We start from the raw sequence: 15,433 nt of genomic DNA on the forward strand, positions 1-15,433 counted from the left end.
TGAACGTAGGTACAAGACACCCCACGCTGCACCCTGCCTGAGATGAAGGATGAGGAGACACACGAGAAGGAGAACATCAAAGAGACGAGGGAAGAGGAGGGTCCTTCCACCTCCAAGCAAGGCGAAGCTAGTTTGGTCCGAATCTTTGAAGGAGGGTAGGTGCAACCGTCTTTAGAACATATTTTGAAACATGGTCATTCATCATTACAAAAGTTCTTCCTGATAAAGGCAAACAAAAAAAATTGGTCATATTGAGCTGAGTTGAGAATGAGAGTAGCAGAATAGAGAGGCACTGCGGCCCAGCGGACCTCGTTTGTACCTGTAGCCAAGCTTTTTGCGCTAACTGCTGGCGTGAATTTCTGCTTCTAAGATGTGTTGGTTTGGAGTGAGAGCTGTGTGTCAGTGCATCTGCTTTGAGTGTGTGTACGTGTGGGAGTGTAGAGTGCATGATATTTTTATCCATGACAGTCAATACAGATGATATTCATACAAAACTGAATGTAGGCTTAAACACTCAGTATTAACAGTTCACTCCAAAGTCATTCATATCCCTGGCAGATTTAGTTTTAAAGTGTTATGTTATCTTTTTTTTAATTTTTTAACCTACATCCTTCTTCTTACTGAAGATAATATTTACATTTTGGTCCAGCCCAGCCTGATTTGAATCTGATAGAGAATCTGTGGAGGGAACTAAAGATTAGGGCGATGGTAAGGAGACCTTCCAACCTCAAAGACTCACAGCTTTTAACCAAAGATAAACGATCAAAAATCCCTGTGACAACATGCAGAAAGCTACTCAGCAATTATAAATTAAAAGTTTGATTGCTATAATGCCAGTAAATATTTTTTGACTACTAAAAACTTTTTGATATGTAATTTCTATTAAGATAAATAAAACAAGTTTTTGGTTCTATAGATTCATGTCTCTCCCATCTGAAACAATCTATTTGGTTGATTGAAAAGTATTTAAATGTAAATATGCTGGTGGTATGATTTTGGACTTAACTGTGCATATGAGTTGAAGTTGGATTGAACTCAATTTTATGTACTATAACTGGTTATAAAATGCACTTGTGAATTGATTGTGACACAAGCCAGCCTACTTTACTCAGTGCTCATCCCAAAGTCAGTTTTAATGTTAACGTTTTCTTTTACAACTCCCAGCTGTGTGGAGGCTTCAAACAACTCGTCTAAACTTAGAGAAAAGTAAATTAGTGAAGATGTTGAAGAGAAAAAGTCTTGGAACCACTCAGGCTCGAGCTTGCCATGAACAGCATACTGCTGAAACACAACTCTCAATGCTTGCAGTGAAGAGAGCGCAGACCCAGAATGAAGCTCCAGCTCCAAAATCGATTCCTTCAATTTTGCAGCTGCCCACATGGACAAGCCAAATCAGAGGAAAAAAAAGTTTTAAGGTCATGTGGTACAAAGATTTTACTGTTTCCCCACAGTCGCGTGGAGTTTTCAAGGTGAAGCCGTAAGTCTAATAACGACATCAACAAGCATGGTAGTGATGACATCATGCTGAGGGTCTGCTTTGCTGCCGGTCGTACAGCTGTGTCACAAAAAATTATTGTAATAATGAAGACATACTCCTAAAGTCATCAACGGCTATTTGATTGAAACCTGATGCTCCATCCAGATGCATCAAAACTGGCTTTGTAGTAGATAGAGAAGACCAACGTTAACATTGAAGGGCCGATGCTGGAATCTTTTTTTTTTTTTTCTTTAAAGTGTCATTTCTGATAATAGGGTTGGTCAAATTTTCAGACATAACAACATAACAGGAGGGTTAAATGTTGTATCCTTTTTCCAATCTGGAAAAGCAACAACTTTGAAATGCCATTAAACACAATGATGAGTGGATGTAAACCTGTCAGCCTCTGTATCTTGTCATTGGTTGTTCTGCACCATCACTCCTTGGGTCCTTATTTTTTCACCTATGAATGTGTAATTATCTGCAGCGTGTGCAGAAGAACACAAGAAGTGGGCTGTATGGAAACCACATGGGCAAAAGTGTGATGGTTATGAGACAGTCTATGAAATTAAACCACCCTCGCCATCCTACGGTGCCAAGCAAACTGTGTTGTCTCTTCAGCTGCTTTAAGTCTTTGTGCTGACATCTCCAAAAATAAAAAACAATGCTTACAGTTTAGAATTTTCCAGCCTTTCATAGATTTTCATAAAACACTAAGTTATCCCAGGAACAGTGGTGCATGCGCTTCTAAGAATGAGCGTGCATACTGGTCCTTAATTTGGTACTCATAGTCCCTGTGTTGTAAAGCTGGAAGTTTTCCCCCTGATTTCATAGAGATACATTCGTACTAAAGCAGAGGAAGAAGTATATAATACAGGAAGATGTGTACTCATGTCTACTCAAGTGGTAGACAGATTTAAATCATTCCCATATTGTTTTATTTTCTGGTAATAATTTACATTGGTATGAAATGGGATATTAAAGAGACAATTCTGACTGGATTTTGAGATGTGTGGACAGACAGTAAGGCTTCTGTCTTGTGTTCATGTGCAGAACAGATTGAGAGTGAAGCAGGTGTCTGCTTAACAGGAGATAAGGCACTAATTCACACTCTTTATGATTTCCAGCCACACGTTACACACACTAGGGAAGTGCATCTTCTGCCATAAAGACCCCGCTGTTTTCCTCCCTCCTCCTGTTGTCCGCTCATGCTGCCTGTATCATACATTCCTTTCCCAGTCTGCTCCAAGTCGTCTCTATCATGCCTATAGATACATGATGTCCTTCTTCACTTTCATGCAGTACATGCTGAAAAAAAGCTCAGAAGCTAAAGCTATGAACAGAGCAGAATGTTTTGTTTCCGTACTCTGTTAAGACCAGTTATTTATTTCTCTCTAAAGTTGTTGACACTCTGAATTCCTCCCTGTGTGCAATGTGTGACAGCATAATTATTCATCTTTTAACCACGTGACAAGTCAGATTTAGTCCTTGCACCTTCAGAGATGTCTGTCAGAAAGAAAAGCGCAAGTAGTTTAGACCTTCAACTTGAAAATATGTTTTTAGCGTTAGCAGCCGTAGCTGCCAGGACAAAAGGCAAATGTAGGTTTGACCTGTTGTTTACTATTCATTAAAACATGTGGGGTTAGAAAAGGTATTGATACCCCTATTACTCTTCTGCATTTTGACATTTTTTTCTTAAATAATTATCTCAAAAGTGTTCTTGCTCCTTCTCAGCTGGGTCTGAACTTTGCTATTGGGTTTTGAACTGCTGGAAAGTGGATATTTAGTTGCACTGAATTTTGTTTTGGGAATCAGAGTAAAACATGCTGAATTCAAATACATGCAATAATTTAGTGTTTGCCAACCCTGCACATTTAGGATGCGTCTCTGATTTAACAGACATAATTCAGGTGATTGCAGTTTAGCAAAAATCTGTTAATCAGCCATCAATTTAAAGCAGCTGTGCTGAAGCAGAAAAATGTCTAAAACTTGCAGTACAGTGTGTCTTTCTGACCTGGGCAGAAAAACACTGCAAAACATTTTAGATTTTCTTTTTTTACCACACAATTCTGTGCTAATATGTGTTTGTCTATCACATAAAATCAAATTACAATTCATAGGGATCTGCGGTTGCAGCATTAAAAATTTTAAGTAGTTCAAGAAACATGGATGTTTGGACTAAACGCACAAGTCGATGATGCAACTAAGATTTCTTAAAATCTTACAGATTGAAAGTTTGTTTATTCCTTAAGTAATCTTTTGTTGTTACAAAACCAGACTGTCTGCTGAAACTATCAGAAGACGGGCTGAAGATTTAAATTTCAGTCGACGGAGTACAACGTTTGCCATGTTTTCTCCTGAGATGTGGGCAGATATTTTTAACCGTTTATTAAGACGTTTGTGCTATTTAAGCAGCATCCAGCTCCTGAATGAATCCAGCTCAATGCCGCTGCTGAAAGTGTTTTGCCGTTGTGCAGCAGCTTGTTATGGTCTGCTCCGGCTAGTTCTGTTGAACAACGGGGAGTTTTGTCGATGTGGTGGAGATCCCGTAATTAAACACAGTTGGTACCCACTGGGTGTTTACGGCCTAGAATGAATTGTGCATCTCTTCTTATGCAGCGAGACGGGAGAAGGAGTTTTTCATAGACTACAATCTGTTCAGATATAAAAGATCTGTGGTCTGCTGTGTCCTCAAATAGTCTTTTGGTAAACATCGAAATTGTGCATAAACATTTTTTTTTATCGACTACCTAAATGTGTTGCTTGATTTTTATATGCAGTGTCTATTTTAGGTTGTTGGCTGAAGCTAGGCTTCCCTTCCCTCTCTTTAGCTGCTGCTGTTGTTGGCACGACGAGCCGATTTGGAGCAGAATAACTGGTATTCTTTGCGATCCCGGAGTGTAGCGGAGGGTGAGACCAAGGGAGTCGGTGCTGCTGGGCATTTGGTGGGGCTTCCCCAACCCACCTCCATAAAGAAAGCCTTGTTTCTGTATTTCCAGTGTGTGGGTGTGTGTGTGCTGTGCGAATGTGAGCTACCACATCGGTCATTGTTGTTTTAGCTGCTGTGATCGAATTTTTTGTTTTCATCAGGGTCATTCAGAGTGATGAAGCATTAGAACTATCTCACTCGACTCCATGATTTAAAGTTTATGTTAGAATTTCTCTGGGTTTTTAATACTGATAACATCATAGTGAAATAATCACAATATAAAGAATTTTCTTTTAGAGAAATATACAGTTACTTGCAACAATTTTGTAGACATAAGACTAAAACTGGCCCGGAGTGACTTTTGAGCTTAGTTTCATGAAATGTCCACAAACATAAGCAATTTATCCTGTTTTATTGGCCATAATAACTTTACAGAGAAGCAAAAAATAAAGTAATGTTGTATTATCTGTTCATCATTCATCTTTAGGCCATAATTGGCCTAAGTTGAAAATCCCCCAAATTTTAAAAATGTTTTCATTCTTACTTTCAGTCTGATTTTCATTCTTAACCTGGCATGCTATAACTGAGGGTTTAAGTGTTTGATATTGTTCTGTGTTGAGCGTCCATTAACCTGACACATCTGGGTCCCTGACTCACGGGTCTGAACGTGTTTGGCTAAGACATGTCCTCTCTGCCTGACATAAGGTGGTCAATGAAACAGGGTTATTTAAGGATCCATGTTTGGTCATGTTCCATCATCTATATCCCAAAAGATGATCAAGATTTTTATAGCCACCTGAGTCTTTTAAGATTAAGCATTAGTTGAAATCTAATACTAAAATAAAGTTGGAAAATCAGTGCTATGAATGAGCTTGCCTTGCGTTACGAGGTATTCATTAACGTTGTGACTGTGTCAAACTTGACTCACTCACCAATGATCTTCACATCGACAGATATTTAGTCCCAACAGGAGCTTCTACAGGACAACCTTAATATGCCGTTTCAACATGGGGTTAACTCCGCTGTTAGAGCACAGCTGTCATTATGTTCTTATGATGGGTCACTTAAGACATGCACAGCTTTATCACACACATAAACAATGGAAAAAAGCTCCCAGCCTTCATTTCTCACTGTCTGACATCAAATCAAGCTAAATCTTTCCTGTGTGAGCTCAGCTTGGAGCATCAAAACTGTTTCTGTTTGCTAAATACTTGAACATTATTTTAATATTCTTTTCTAAGTGAAGAAAATCTTAAATAATGACTTTAAGGCTTTGTTCTGGTTTAATTCACTTTTCAGTTAATCTGAGACACACCTCTGGATGTATTTTAAGGCAACTCCTAAAATACCTTGTTCATCCGTACAAATTATAGAAAAAGAAAGTTTTCTAAAAAATGTCTGTCTCATTATTCTGGTAACAAATATAGATTATTTTTTTATTCAAAGGAAAAGTTTAGTCTGATTTATTGTCTGCGAATCGTTTTATGCAATATATGCAAAAGTCTAGTTTAAAGTCTATTTGACTTTAGCACTTCAGCCTGTAAAAATTTCATGTTGCAAGCTGACTTTCATAGTGCCTCCAGCTTTGAACATCACAAAATATAATGACTAGTGTCTCAGCTGCTCTCTTCACAGAGACACCTGTCTGATCTGAGCGCAGCAGGCAGAGCGTTTCACGTTATACCGAGAGTCAGAAAGCCAACCAATACGTTTTCTCTACCAGAAAATATTTGGCTTCCTGTGCGCTTCGAGCGCTGAAACCAAGCCAGAATTGTTCAAAGAATCATAATTCTGTTCAAGAATAAGAATTTTGTTGACATCGCTGTGTTGAGTTTTTTTGCCAGCATTTTGCACGAAGAAAGCAGGAACTTTGGAACCAATTCTCTTAATTTTTGTAACTCAAATGTTTTCTTGAAAGCAATTTTCTTTCTTTTTTTTAAAATCTGAGTCTTTTGTTTCTCCTCTGGTTACCCTAGCTACAGGTCCAATGAGGAGTACGTCTATGTGCGAGGCCGCGGTCGGGGAAAGTACATATGTGGAGAGTGTGGCATTCGCTGCAAGAAGCCCAGCATGCTGAAAAAGCATATCAGAACGCACACCGATGTCCGCCCTTACATCTGTAAACACTGCAACTTTGCCTTCAAAACCAAAGGTAAGCTAAGACACGAATAACCAACGTGAATTGTGTGGCTTGGGTTTTCTCCAGGAGAGCGTATTTTAGCCCAGTTGTTAAAAATATTTTCTCGCTCTCTTCCAGGAAACCTTACCAAACACATGAAGTCAAAGGCTCATGGGAAAAAATCCCAGGCAGTGGGAGTGTCTGAGACGTCTCTGGACGAGCCAGAGAGTGAGGAAACAGGTACTTTAGTGGGGACGGGAAGACATCTTTCATGTTTCCGCTTCCACTCCGCAGAACCGCCTGTGCACAGCTACGTGAACTCCTGCATGTGAAGAATAGAAGCTGCTCGGCCCTGACAGCTTATGCAACAGCATGTTCTATTCTCTGGCCCCTTGATGTTGCATAAGGGACGGGGAGAAGTGTGAGATAAATAAATGAAGAATAAGGAGCCAGTCCCATTCTTCCAGTGCAGTCATTGCAGGAGTCTGTCTGCTACACCTTGTCTTCAAGAATGTGTCGCCGGAGTGCAGCTGAGCCGACTTGTTTCCATCTGGCTTCGAGTCGAGCACCTCAGTCTCCTCCCTGGCTTTGTCTTCTGCGCCTCCCTCTCGCTGACGGTCCAGGCTGAGCGCGGCCAAGGACGTACCGACTCCTCCATTCACAAAGCTGCGGAAATAGTTTTTGAAAAGAGCCATTCAGTTGAATTCCAGCCTTTATATCCTTAGTCTATTTATAACAGAAGCTTGTTTGGTGGAAGGTGAACTGAGCCGTCATCGCCCGTTTGATTCATTTTTTATTTTCTTTGTCCGAGGTTGTTCTGTAAAGGCTTTTTGAGTCGATGTCACGATTTTCTGAATAGACATTTTAAAGTTTGTGTGAACGCGAGAGGAAACGATTAAAAGTTTCTTGTGTTTTTCTCTATCTGCTCAAACATCAGGCAGTGACGAGCGCGTTCTCGGCTCAGAGGAGCAGCTGGGGGAGCATCAGTTCTCCGATGTGGAGGAGTCTGACGATGAGGATGACAACGATGACGATGAAGAGGAGGAGGAGGACGAGGAGGAAGAAGAGTCTACGTCCCATGAAGACCCACCGTCCTCCTGTTCATCAGACACTCATCCATCGATGGGAGGGCGCTCCAGCTGCGCAAAGCGCTCGCAGCAGTGCACCCCTGATCCAGAGCCCGGTCCCGGTCCGGAGCCCGCCCCGAGGGGAGTCTGGCCCAGTAGACGGGCGGCCTCCCCGGGCAGGAGGAGGGCGCTGTTCTCGAGGCAAGGTTGGAAGGGCTCTCCAAGGGCCTTCTCCCCCAGCAGCGAGAGCTGCTCCCCGAGCCGCAGCCTCTCCCCCCGCCTGGAGCTGCCCTCGCCGATCCGCAGCCTTTCCCCGAGGACCGAGTTATCCTCGCCTGGCAGACACATCTCGCCCTCCCCTGAGAGGAGGCCGTCTCCCGTCAGAGCACATTCTCCTCTTCGTCCCATTTCACCCAGCTGCTACCGGCCGTCTCAAGTTCCAACCTCTCCATCACCACTGGGGGCGCTGCACAGAACCCCCGGATACCTGCCCTGGGAGAGCCCAGGCACGAAGGGAGGTCTTGTTAAACCAGTAAGTACTTTTTATTTTAATTTACTGTACATACAGTACTGAACAAAAAAATTACATATGTTGGTTTTGACTCTAAAGAGGCAGATTTTCCTTCAAAGTACAATTGAAAATATATTAAAAATAAGATTTTTTAAAACTGCCTTTTCACAAATTTTCCACCAAGTTCTTTCATCTGAGCAGGAGGACATGGCATATTGTGTGTTGTCTTCCAAAATAAATGATAGATTGAGTCTTTGTAGGTAGCAAAAGTGTATAAAGTTTCTCTTCAGTAGTTGGTATTTCATTTTATGTGATAGACCAATATAAAGCAGCGCATACTTGGCAAAGGTAAGGAAATAAGCAGCCAAGAGAGAAAGTGTAGCTGTGGAGGAGCTGCAGTGATTCACAACTCAACTGGGAGAATCTTTTAATAGATCAGCTAAATTTGACCTTTAGGTAAAAGTGAAACACCAGGACAGGATACAACTAACAACTATAGATAAAAAAAGCTTTAAGGAGTATTACTTGACAATTGCCTCAACAAACATGTGGGGAACATTGTGCTCTGGTCAGCTGAGACCAAAATTAGACTTTTTGGCCGCCTTGATAAAATAAAGTGGAAGAAAACTAAAGTACACACCCGCATCCACCACATCCTTTAAGTGAGGAGTGGAGGTTAGTCATACTAAACATAGAACAAGGTGTTCTGGTCAGAAAAGGCCCATTTACTTTACTGATGAGTAAGAGAGTGTGGTGTAAAACACTACACATCATCCTGAATATGCCATACACACAGTGAAGCATGGTGATGGCAGAATCATGCTGTGGGGGTGTCATTTTTTCAGCTGGTACAGTGAATCTGCTCAGATTGGACCAGAAGATGGATGGAGCTAAAAACAGGCCGATCCTGGAAAATAAACCTGTTAGAATCTGTCAAAGAGTTGAGATTTCCAGCAGGACAACAACCCCAAACTTTCAACCTGAGTTATAGTTTATTGGTTCATATAAAAACATGTTCAAGAATCAGAAGGGCCCAGTAAATATCCAGAGCTAGTTCAAACTGAAAATCTGTCTCAAGGTTAAAACTTTGTCACAGATATTGTGACTGAGCTTGCTGTAAAATGTGCTTCTAAAAAGAGTTACGCCACATTTTCAGTGATAGAACTTTGAAAATCCAAGTACTCTTTTCTCTCTACTGCTTTTGTGTGGGTACATCATGAAAATTTAAAGAAAATGTACTGACATTTCTGGTTGTAGCATTAGAAAATGTTGAAAAGTTTATGAATTGTAGTTGTTTTCTTAAGACCTTCGGACAGAAGACGGATTAATACCTTGAGTTTAGTAGCCATATTTCTATTGATTCATAGGTCTGAATTAAAAGGGCTAACAAACAAAACGCATCGTTGTAAAATAATCTGATATTTACACTTAGACTTTTATTCAGGGGAATAATTCTTTTTTTCTTTTTGACTCTTTGGAGCTCTTTATGTTCTCTGTCAGAGTTGGTTTTCAAAATTAAAGTGTTTGCTCCCCCTGCAGGAGAAAAGTGGCGCTGCAGGAGAAAGGCCAACATTGTCAGAAGCGAGTTTGTTCTCACCGGCTTTCCGTCTCTCCACCTGTGACGCTTATCCCGGCCTCCAAGCAACAGACAACATCTTCAGCCATCTGCCCATGCACTCCCAGCAAGCAAAGGTCTCTTGCCTGATGATACCCATCGGTGGGATCCAAATGGTACAGGCCAGACCGAGGTCCCACCCGACTACTCCCTCATCTCCAACGTCTCCCCCGCTGGAGGGGCCATCGCTGTCCCGATTTGAATCATACTGGGGCGGGACCCCCAGGACTCAAGGGCTAAGGACTCCTGGAGACACCGGGTGGGAGCCCCAGGCAGCAGGAGCCAGCCACCACGCTCTTAGCACAGAACTTACTTTTTCCAAACTCAAGTTGGAGACCACAGACTCAAAGCAATATGGCAGCTCGCACAGCTCCGTCCGCCCCCACAGGTCTGCCACTGAGACCAGGGAAGGTGCCGCTAGAGACAGTCAAACTGGAGCGTCTAGCCTCGGAATAGTAGCCCCAGTAGCTTATCGTGCCATAGGAATCGCACCAGAGCGGGACGATCCGGCGTCAAGTTGTGATTCGGTGGAGGGAGACGGTCAAGAAGACTCGGCCACGACAGAACAGAGCACTTAACAGTGTCGACACCTTGATGCATCTCGCATTTTGGTTTATTGGTTGCTACACTAGTCTTGTTTTTTTATTATTATTATTATTGCTTAGTTTTTTTATATACAGATTTCAATACTATTGTTAACTTAAATGTTTGGTCTTTGGCAATATTCAGGTTTGTTATAAAAATGCACTTTTTCTGTGTGAAAACATTGTTCCTGTAAATCTCTATAAATATATATAAAAATATATATATATATATATATATAACCTGTATCTAATTAGATACTGCTAATCTCAATATCTATTTGAATATGCGTAAAAAAAAAGAATTATGAATAATAAATTTGTAAATGACCAAAATATTTCATTATTATTAAAAAACAAGACATTTTCCTTTTAAGTTGTTCAGTATTACTCAAATTGTAGTTTCTTGTGCCTTTTCTGTCCATTTTTCTGTTATTTTAAATGTAAACGTACACAAAGAGAAGGCTGTGAATTCAGTTTTATAATTTTTTTATGTTGTTATGGAGGGTTAATATTTGGTGTTTTTGTCCTAAGGGCCATTGCTTTATCACCAAGGTAACTAGTCAAATCATGGGAAAACCTAAGGAGCGGCTGACACGTGTCAAAAGAAATGCACTGACGTTTTATTTTTATTACTGAATGCTTCAGATTATGTGTCTGTACAAGGGAGAATGCTCCTTATTTATTTTTATTTGATGACATCGATCCTTATTATTTTTATTTTTATTGTTGGGGGGTGGGGGGACAACGTTTTTGTTACATCTGTTTGACTTCTTAATCATGTTCTTATAACTTGAACTGGTGGTAAAGATGAGATATGAATGAATTTGGCTGGTACCAGAGGATCAAGTGCCCTGCAGATTTCACAGCAACATTTGTAGTTGCTAAAAGTAATAATAATAACAATAATAAAAGAAAAAAATGCACTGGGCTTCAATGAGATTGTGCCTTTTTTATTCATTTTGAAACACACGTGTTTAAATACAGAAAGAAGATTGGACAAAATATTTCAAACATCTCATTTTTGCTGCAAACTTCACTTTAAAAGTTGTAAACAAAAACACAATAAAGGATCAGACAATCTGTGGACAATGTAGTAATTTGTTTCACTAACTTGATTGTGGTTTATTAGACGATTAGACTTATTAATCCACGGGGATTTTAAGAACAGAATTTGGTAGTATGGAGTGCTGTGGAAAACGATTGACCACTTTGTATGTTTCTTTGCCAAACCCCAATGTTTCAGTTTATACAGTATAATCAGATTCTATTGTCAGACAAAAGATAACTCGACTAAATGTAAAAAAGCAGTTTTCAAACAATGATTCAATAAGATAAGAGAAAAAAAAAGGCTACCCACACCAGCCTGGTCATGTGTGGAAAACATGTTTATCTCCTGGTTTTACTGCACATTCCTTTGATCGGACAGATGAGTCGTCATTGTGCTTCTGGAGTTCCTTTGGTAGATCGACCTGTCCTGGGAAGATTCAACGTACTTCATGTTCTCTCCTTTTGTTCAAAAGGATTGTATTGTGGTTCACTCCCAAAGCTTCGGAAATGGCGTTGTAATTCTTTCCTAACTGATAGATGTAAGGGATGTTAAAATCTAATCTTCAGTTTCTTTGCCTTTTCATATCTTTAGGGGAAATTAAACCAAAACAATAGGATTAATTAGTTAATTAATTTTACAGAGGGTCTTTTTTTTTAACCAAGCAGGTTTTTTTGTTATGACTCATGTTATCCTTTGCAAGTTAAAATGAATTTATCTGAAATATTTAAGTATGACAAAAGAAAGCGGGATTTGGCACACTAAACTTCCTGCCAGCTACTTCACATAATATGTGAGGTCTCGTTCATTTCATGTGGTTAATTGGGTATATGACAGAGATCTGCAATCTTTGTGATAAAAAGAATCTTCTCTGCTCATTAACGAAATCTGGAACATAAAGTCCAGGAGATGCAAAAACTACCTTTCCCTAAAACCGCTTTTGCAGGAAACAGAACTCTGGGTGTCTTTATTGTTGAAAATGTGAAAGGCAGGTGGCAAAATAAAGGAAACAGCAACACTTATTTCAGTAACTTTTCTTTTTTACTTTATTGAGTTTCATGCTACAAATCCTCCTCTCACATTAAAAACACTTTTAGCCTGACAACTGCGCTAATAATTAATCATTTCTTTTTTTGACAAATTATGTACCCACATTTCTCTTTCTTCTATTTTGAGAGTTAAAAAGAAGTAACTACAGTAATGATAGATATATTGTAGTCAATAAATTAAAGCAAGATTTTTTTTATTTCAATTTGAAGTTTTTTGGGGGGAAAACTGCAAATAAAATGTTTTTTTTTCTTTTTGCAGGTTTACAGATTGATGTAAAATATGAGGATCAGTCTGTAAAATATATACACCTGACATCGCTCACCTCAGAGCTATCTCTACTACCTCCCTTATGCAAACAGGCATTATTACAGACTCACCTGAGCCACATTGTGCTCCAATTACCTTAATTTCAGTTCTGAGATAAACAGGTGACACATTTCCAAAACCCATCTTATCAAATCAGAGCCCACACCAGGTTAAATAACCTGTTATAAAATCCAGAGAGTTTCCGGGCCAAGTGGGTCAGCCGTTGGATTCCTCTGTAAATAAGTTCCAACAAAGTTCAGGTTTTTATTGTGGATACACATTCACAGGGTTTGTTTGAGAAACATCAGCACTCCCACGCCTAAAATATCATTTGTCATGCTTGGTCATCCAAATTCAAGTGCACATACATTCAAGTGTACATATTGTGTTTAGCGTTACGAAAATGAAACCCAGGAGTTTGAGCAAGTCACTTAACTATTAACTATTCACAGAAAATCATCATCAGCAGTGCTTTTGATTCACCTACGTCATGAGGAACGGTGTTTTGCAGCACAATAGGACAGAGATTATGAAAGGCTTGCACAGACACATTATTTAAGTTTATTGATAAGAGGTCAAAAGATGATATGGTGACAGATCAGGTCATTCAAATCAAACTACAGTGCAAAGATCACATGGCCGTGAAGGTGAGTTAATGAGAGGTTGATGATATTTAAGAATGAATGCCTTGTTACCACATTAGAATAAGATTCCCCTTATAAATGACCATTAAATTGTTACTAAATCATTATTAATAACAATTTAAAGGATCTAAAAGCCATTTACAGGAAATTATAGTGAATTATTTCAGTAGTAAGAGATAAGAAAAAAGGGTAAGTCAAATTGTAGGTCTGCAGCAGGATAATGAAACTCACTGATAGATGTTTTACAACTGTTTATTACTGGTTTATAAAGCAGATAACAACAACTCAATATTTTAACCCTTTACTGATCATTTTTAGTGTGGCTCAGATTAAGAGTGCCATGGTAATATTTTAAATTTTGTTGATCCAAATCCAGTATAAATGTACATTTATATCATCTAAGTCATAATTAGTTGTTCTTATTGCCATCCACCCATCCATCCACCCATCCATCCACCCATCCATCCATCCATCCATCCATCCATCCATCCATCCATCCAACACTTGAGTATTTGTTAGCAGCTACCAGTGCAGCTATAAATGGTTATTTTTAATCCTTTGTATAATTCATTTAAAAATACCAAACAAACATTTTAATATTTGATAAACAAGAATAAGGATTATGGGGGGGGGGGGGGGGGGGGGATTTTAGGATTAATTGTCATTTCATATGCAGTGCAAAATATATAACAAAACTAAATTGTTTCCACTTAGTTACAGAATTTTGATAAAGTAATATCTTCCATTTCACCTGACAGATCAAATAGCAGCATCTGACACAGTATGAATAACTCATTCTTTGGTCAGCCATGTCTCTCCGTCAGTGTGTGCTCAGATTCTTCCATGGTAACTAACAGCTTCACTGGCCACTTTGTATTTGCAGCTTTTTCCTCTGAAGTGTTTCTGTGTTTCGACATGTAAAATGCTGCTAGCATTCTCCTCTTCTATGACTGATACGTTTGGCCTTGTTTTTCTGTTTGGCGTCGTCTCTTTCCTGGACATTGACATTGGAAGAGCTACCGGTGCCATTAACTACATAATTTCTACAGATTGTACTTGTGGTTCTCCTCTGAACTGTTTCTCTCCTGAGCTACTAATACGACTACGTCTCTCATTAGCTTTGCTAAAAGGTTTAATTGAACATTTTCTCTCTTCCTCACAGAAAAGAAATTCACTCTGCTTCGGGTTACAAGTTCAACTCTTCACCCATTCTCCTCAGAAAAACCAGTGCGCTAATCTTTTGGGAAAAGAGTATGTACTGTATCTGCACGTCACATCTGTACATTTATTCCCTGTGTTTCCGTGTGTGAGGGCTGGCATTTGCCTATCAGTGTGAATGTGCCATGGCTGAACTGTCTCAGCAGGTCATGTGGGTGGGAAATGACCAGGATCCCTGATCCCTGCTTGGATTAGTCATCTTATATGTCACTGTCCACTGTGGATGGAAGGACTAGTTTAGGTAAATGTAGTTAAATCACCTGTTATATTGAGGTTCGGACTTTAGTAAATACCAGAAATTACCTTCGTCTTCATTTTTCTGTTTCAAATTGATGAGGAAATTGTTGCCCATGAAGTCATAATATTTCCATTTTAGACACATTCATCTTTTTATTGCAGTAAGCAAATTGATCAATGACGTCTTTAAGAATAAGTCGCATCATCTCAATTATTTCCTGGGAAAAGGTAAAAAAAAATGTTTATTTTACAATATATTGTCCGTTATCCTGCAATAGCTAGCCCCTCCCACTTCATCACAACCCTTCGGGGCTGACTACTGACCAGTTCTCTGTCTAACAGGTCCGGAAAATCTCTAAGACCTGGGTATTACCCTAAAAGAGGTCTATAAGAGATAATCTATTTAAACTGGTGTCGAAAGCGATTCGTCTAGCTCTAACTACCTCCAATCCAGAAGTTACGACCCTTTTCAGTTAAGAAACAGTCAGCTGAGTAGCCCTCACAGCTGCGTAATTCCAATAACCACTCCTGTTAACGGTAGCTCGCTTTCTAAAATATAACTTGCTCTTGGAACCGGCTAGATTAAATTTAGTGACTTGGATGTAAGCCCCTGGGTCATTATTTTACTCTC

At 39.6% G+C, this 15,433-nt stretch overlaps 1 protein-coding gene across 3 annotated transcripts in view; it reads left to right on the forward strand.

Moving 5' to 3' along the window:
• The window catches only part of hivep3b (HIVEP zinc finger 3b), a 49,127-nt gene extending 37,732 nt beyond the window's left edge, over window positions 1-11,395 (forward strand). For all 3 annotated transcript variants that reach the window (XM_028012266.1, XM_028012265.1, XM_028012264.1), the window contains 5 exons: window positions 10-155; window positions 6,383-6,558; window positions 6,664-6,765; window positions 7,463-8,124; window positions 9,643-11,395. In XM_028012266.1, coding sequence (XP_027868067.1) covers window positions 10-155; window positions 6,383-6,558; window positions 6,664-6,765; window positions 7,463-8,124; window positions 9,643-10,296 — 1,740 coding nt within the window. In that variant the 3' untranslated portion in view covers window positions 10,297-11,395. The remainder of the gene's footprint in view (window positions 1-9; window positions 156-6,382; window positions 6,559-6,663; window positions 6,766-7,462; window positions 8,125-9,642) is intronic.
• The last annotated feature ends 4,038 nt before the right edge of the window (window positions 11,396-15,433 follow it).

Source organism: Xiphophorus couchianus, chromosome 3 (assembly GCF_001444195.1).
Source record: "Xiphophorus couchianus chromosome 3, X_couchianus-1.0, whole genome shotgun sequence".
NCBI lineage: Eukaryota > Metazoa > Chordata > Actinopteri > Cyprinodontiformes > Poeciliidae > Xiphophorus > Xiphophorus couchianus.